Source organism: Thamnophis elegans, chromosome 1, assembly GCF_009769535.1.
Source record: "Thamnophis elegans isolate rThaEle1 chromosome 1, rThaEle1.pri, whole genome shotgun sequence".
NCBI lineage: Eukaryota > Metazoa > Chordata > Lepidosauria > Squamata > Colubridae > Thamnophis > Thamnophis elegans.
Genome location: NC_045541.1, coordinates 82,975,184 through 82,981,183, shown reverse-complemented (window position 1 = coordinate 82,981,183; position 6,000 = coordinate 82,975,184). Strand labels below are relative to the sequence as shown.

General features: G+C 44.6%; 2 protein-coding genes across 2 annotated transcripts in view; both read right to left on the bottom strand.

Moving 5' to 3' along the window:
• Positions 1–232: 232 nt before the first annotated feature.
• KCNJ11 (potassium inwardly rectifying channel subfamily J member 11) lies at positions 233–1,441 on the bottom strand. The gene has a single exon (XM_032225974.1). The coding sequence runs from the start codon at positions 1,439–1,441 to the stop codon at positions 233–235; it is 1,209 nt and encodes a 402-aa protein (XP_032081865.1).
• Positions 1,442–5,533: 4,092 nt separating this feature from the next.
• ABCC8 (ATP binding cassette subfamily C member 8) overlaps positions 5,534–6,000 on the bottom strand; it is a 59,432-nt gene continuing 58,965 nt past the window's right edge. Inside the window, 1 exon segment of the mRNA XM_032222394.1 lies at positions 5,534–5,814. Coding sequence (XP_032078285.1) covers positions 5,677–5,814 — 138 coding nt within the window. The 3' untranslated portion in view covers positions 5,534–5,676.

Genomic DNA, 6,000 nt, shown 5'->3' with positions numbered 1-6,000 from the left:
GTCTATCTTTTTGGGAGATTTACCTATCTCAAGGGCAAATACAGTACATAAGAAAGCTGAAGAAAGCTTTATGCATGCTCAGTTTTCCTGATGTTACCCTGAGTCACATACTTCGTCTTGCATCACAAACATTAAATACAGTCCATAAACCGATGGGACCAACCTGAAAAATGAAACAGAGGCTGCCTCCATGTCTCTTATGCCTGCTGTCACAGGTAAGTCCACAGAGTTGTCACAAGGTCTCCTCAGATATGGTAAATTTGGGCTTTAACCTAACAGACCTTTTTCTGATGGTGCCTTTGGGTGACAAAGAAATAGTGTCCATGATACTCCGGTCTTCATCCAATTGTTTGGCTGTGCAGTTTGGAGTGGGCACCTTCACCGTGTTGCCAAACTTTGAATAGTCTACTGAGTATTGTCCATCCTCCTCCGACACGATAGGCACAAACCTCTGGCCCCAAAGTATTTCATCCGCTAGGTAAGAGGTCCTGGCTTGGGTGGTGATGCCTGTGGTTTCTACCACCCCTTCAAGGATGACAATCACCTCCAGGTCCTCGTGGTGAGTGAGGCTGGCTGGGGCTACCTCGTACAGGGGGCTATTCTTGTCTATCACGTGGTAAATGATGAGCGGGGAGACCAGGAAGATGCTATTGCCCCCCACCGGGTTCTCCATCTGGATCTCGATCTGGTTGAGGGGCATCACCTCGCCCTCCTGGCTGGTGCTCTTCTTCACCACCTGCATGCGGATGCTGGCGCAGATGATCATGCTCTTGCGCAGGTCGCCCACGCGCAGCATGAAGCAGAGCTTCCCCCCGCGGAGCGCGATCACGGCGTGCTTGCTGAAGATGAGCGTCTCGGCGCGGTGGTGCGCCTGCGAGGTCTTCATGAAAATGCAGCCCAGCATGATGGCGTTGATCAGCAGCCCCACGATGTTCTGCAGGATGAGGATAAGGATGGCGAGGGGGCATTCTTCGGTCACCATGCGGCCCCCGAAGCCGATGGTCACCTGCACCTCGATGGAGAAGAGGAAAGCGGAGGTGAAGGAATTGATGTCGGTTACGCAGGGCACAAAGTGGGTCGCCGCCGCCTCCCGATCCCCGAGCCCGTCTTGAAGGCGCAGCTGGCGGGTGCTGTGGTCCAGGTCCCCGTGGGCGAAGGCGATTAGCCACCAAATCATAGCGAAGAGCAGCCAGCTGCACAGGAAGGTCATGGTGAAGATGATCAGCGTGTGGGGCCACTTCAGGTCCACCAAGGTGGTGAAGACGTCCTGCAGGAAGCGGCCCTGCTCCCGGATGTTCTTGTGCGCCACATTGCACGCCCCGTTTTTGCCCACGAACCTGGCCCGACGCTCCCGGGTCCGGTGGCGCGTGTGATCCGGGACATCCTCGGCCAGTCGGGTCAGCACGTACTCCTCAGGGATGATCCCCTTCCTGGACAGCATGATGGCGTAGGCTACACCCCCTCCCACCACCACCACCACCACCACCACCGACCCTGCCCCAGCTACGGCCACGTGTCCGCCACCGCTGCGGGGACGCCAGCCAGCGGAGCCCCAAGGCCTCTTCGCCTGCGCTCGCACTGCCCTGGCCCGACTCCGCCGCCTGCCAGTCCCGGCGAGCGCCGTCCGGTCCCCCCCTCCCCCAGCTGCGCACGCCAATCACAGCTCGCTTCGACTTTGGCGAGGCGGCGGCATTTCGTGACTTGCTCCTGACAGCGGCGGGCGGCAAGCCAACTAAGGGGTCGTCCGGCTTTTGGAGGAAACCCCACGCAAGGCAGTCGTCAGGTGGCGGTGGCCGCCTTGCTGGACCGCCTGTTCTCTAAGCCAGAAACAAATGGAGTCGGCAGGGGGCGCTCTCGCATCGGGAAAGCCCAGCACAAAGGTTTCCCCCGGGATCGGCGCAAACAAAACTTCTGGATGGCAGAGTGGCTCCCGCCACGAACAGTCGGGTGGGTTGGAGAAAGTTTTCATTCTTTCCCTCAAAAGCAACCTCAGCTTAGAATAGAATAACAGAGTTGGAAGGGACCTTAAAACCTGGCTGTTCCGACAGGCCTGGGGCTAAAGAGCTGTTGCCCCCGTCTCGAATGGTATGACTGTTGTGTATTTTTAAATTATGCATTGTGATGCTTTGTTTTTTAAATTTCTTTTGTCTGTATTCCCCTTCCCTGGTTGAGTTGTGAGCCGCCCTGAGTCCCCTTCGGGGGGGGGGGGGAAGGGTGGCATATAAATGTAATAAACTGAACTGAACTGAACCTTGGAGGTCTTCTTGTCCAACCCCTGCTTAGACAGGAAACCCTACACCACTTCAGACAAATGGCTATCCAACATCTTCTTAAAAACTTCCAGTGTTGGGACATTCACAACTTCTGGAAGCAAGTTGTCCCACTGATTAATTGTTCTAACTGTCAGGAAATTTCTCCTCAGTTCTAAGTTGCTTCTCTCCTTTTATTAGTTTCTACTCATTGCTTCTTGTCCTACCTTCAGGTGCTTTGAAGAATAGTTTGACTTCCTCTTCTTTGTGGCAGCCCCTGAGATATTGGAACACTGCTATCATGTCTGCCCTAGTCCTTCTTTTCATTAAACTAGCCACACCCAGTTCCTGCAACCCGTCTTCATATGTTTTAGCCTCTAGATGTATGGTCTATTAAAGGACACAGTGTGTAAATAATTAGGACGCTGCTTGCCTCTCACCTTCGGTAAAAAGATAGTAGTGAGATTTTCTTCAATTATACTCTCCTAAAAAAAAGGATATAAACTCTGTGGGTGAAGTTGATCTGCAGGTAAATACAATATTTCTATTACAGCTATTCACACAATATTTTTTTTGGCAAAACAAGGCAGCATATGTACCTAACGCTCCTCCTTCCTTTCTTTGCCCACAACAACCCTATCAAGTAACTAGCCCAAAGTCACCCACGTGGCTTTCATGACTAAGAGAGGACTAGAACCTCTAGTCACTTGCGTTGTACCCCAATACCTTAGCCCCTGTACCAAACTGGATCTCAATGATGCATAACCTAAACATTACACGAAGATTGCCTGTTTAGAGGCAATCTGCCTTTCCTTCAGGAGCTCACGATGTTGACCATCATATACTTTCTGTTCTTTTTCTCTGCAACCACCATCCTGTGAGGTGGGTTGGAGTAGTTGAATAAATAAAAAGAGCCAAGGTGGCGCAGTGGTTAAATGCAGCACTGCAGGCTACTTCAGCTGACTGCAGTTCTGCAGTTCGGCTATTCAAATCTCACTGGCTCAGCCTTCCATCCTTCCGAGTTGGGTAAAATGAGGACCCGGATTATTGTTGGGGGCAATATGCTGACTCTGTAAACCGCTTAGAGAGGGCTGAAAGCCCTATGAAGCGGTATATAAGTCTAACTGCTATTGCTATTGCTATATCATAGAAACTGAGTGATTCTGGGATAATGCAGAATGGTTATTCTTCACCCCTTGATTTTCTTCTGACAGCTTGTGGGTTTTAAAATCAGCACATTTTCCTTTTTGTCTTTCAATGGCTTGACAGAATCTCTACTTTATATTTTTCTATGCTAGGCAGCAGGTGGGTTCTGAGAGACCAAGTGTGCTCTTTCCCTCAGGCAGGCAGAATCTCCCCCAACATGCGCATGCTTCTTAACCAAGTTTAATATGGGATGCAAATACAGTGAAAATCTTTCTGTCACATTTAGGACATAATGTACTGTGCTGGCAGAGCAAAATGTGTATAAATAGCATAGAAACCTTTGGTTGGAAAACACAGCATTCAGGATGAATGGCTCATGGGTCTACTGGAAAATGAGTGAACCTTCAAGGGAACTATGATATAATCTTAAAGAGGAAGGATATATGATACATTTATTTGAATTGCTTCAAAGAAGATTGGAAGCTGATCCTTTACTTGTTTACTTGTTTTCTTTTTTCTTTGCTCTTTTTTATGCTTATTTTTTTACTATTGCATAATACCTTTAATAAAAATTATTTTAAAAATGATGAATATTCTGTCCATACTAATGGCACTTGTTTCTACATATTTAGGAGCCATAAAGGTTTTGATAGAAATAATTTAAAATTGAAATAGAGAGATTTTAAAATCATAAGAAGTGTGAAGACTGAAATTTAACACGCCACATGATTACCACTGGTCAATTATGCAAAATGTTAGTAAGCTATAGAATGAATATTTTACAATTATAATCTGTACTGTTTTATTACATGAGCTAAATTGTTAATAGGAGCTAATTGTTCAGTTTTTGGCATGTCATGTCTGCTTCTGTATACCAGGTTCTGTGTTATATTTTCATTTAACTACTTTTGACAAGTAAAGCTGCCAGTGGCTTGAAGTCTCAATAACTTATGAAATAGTTTTAGGTTAAATCTGTCTATTATCCTGCCAACATGTACAGGTAGTCCTCAAACTTTGTAGTTCAAAGTTGTTACAAGGCACTGAAAAAAAGTGACTTATGACAATTTCTCATCTTTATGATCATTGCAGCATCCTTATGGTCACGAGATGATCAAAGTTCAGATGCTTGGCAATTGGTTGATATATATGACAGTTGCAGTGTTCTGGGGTCACCTTTTGTGACCTTCTGACAAGCAAAGTCAATGGGGAATCCAGATTCACTTAGCGGTTCCACCACAAAACTGCGGTAGACAAAAGCGCGCTCGATGAAAGCACGTACATGACGTCATCACAGCACGACGAAAACATCGCACTGTGAGCGGTAAATTTAAAATTAAAGCGAAAACCTTTCCCTAACCCCCCCAAACCTTACCCTAAACCTAACCCTAAACCTAACCCTTAACCTAACCCTAAACCTAACCCTAAACCTAACGCTAAACCTAACGCTAACCCTTAACCTAACGCTAAACCTAACCCTAACGCTTAACGTAACCCTAACCCTAACCCTTAACCTAACCCTAACCCTAACCCTAACCCTAAACCTAACCCTTACCTTTATGTGAATCGGCTTGCTTTAATTTTATTTTAATTTCAATTTAATTTATTTTAAATTTTTTTCGTCGCGCTGCTGATGACGTCAGGTACGCACTTTCGTCGAGCGCGGTTTTGTCTACCGCGGTTTTGACAGGTCACGCACTTAACAACCTGTGTTACTAACTTGACAACTGCTGTGTTTCACTTAACTGTGGAAAGAAAGGTCGTAAAATGGTCAAAACTCACTTAACAAATGTCTTATTTAGCAAGATAAATTTTGGGCTTAATTGTGGTTGTAACCCAAGGACTAACTGTATTCCATATCGGTGTGATGATATTCAAATGTACATACAGTAATGTACATGACTACAGGTGTAGTTACAGAATTATTTTTCTGGTTTTTGCCTGTTAGAGAGAGACATGGCTTAATGTAAGGTGTTAACGTTTAACATCTGGCGGAGCATTAATTTAAATATCTCATCATGCAAACTTGATTCTATTTATTTTTAAATTTTTGATTCATTATGAAACTTGGAGATAAAACAGGGGAAAATATATATGTCAGTAGCTCCTACTGGAAAAGTAAGATGCTCACACTTAAAAGGTAAAGCAATTGTACTTCATTTCTCAAGAACTTATAGACTTAAGATTTTTATTATTAAATATTTTTTATTTACGGATTTTTTACATAATTAGAAAATTGATAATAAAACTGTCCTTTCAAATGGTTTAATCATTTATATTGCATCTATTTGTCCGCTTGAACAAAAGAAGCAAACACACTGCCTTCTTTTTCCAGCAGAACTTCTGGTTTGTCATATTCCAAAATAACTCCTCTCTTCATGACAATAATCATATCAGCATTTAGAATAGTGTGCACCCGGTGCTGTAAGACAAACAGATACAGTTAAAATTTTAATTGCAACATATAACTATTTCTGAAAGATACAAAGTCTTCTCCAATTAAACATCTTTCATATATTTTGGAATGCAGGCCCCATAACTGCCAAATAGAATGATCATTATTCTATTCAAAATACACATTTCAGAAAATAATATACTATTTTGGCTG

Bases quoted from the DNA above. Each gene is read 5' to 3' on its own strand.
- KCNJ11 (XM_032225974.1), bottom strand. From the start codon at position 1,441: ATGCTGTCCAGGAAGGGGATCATCCCTGAGGAGTACGTGCTGACCCGA.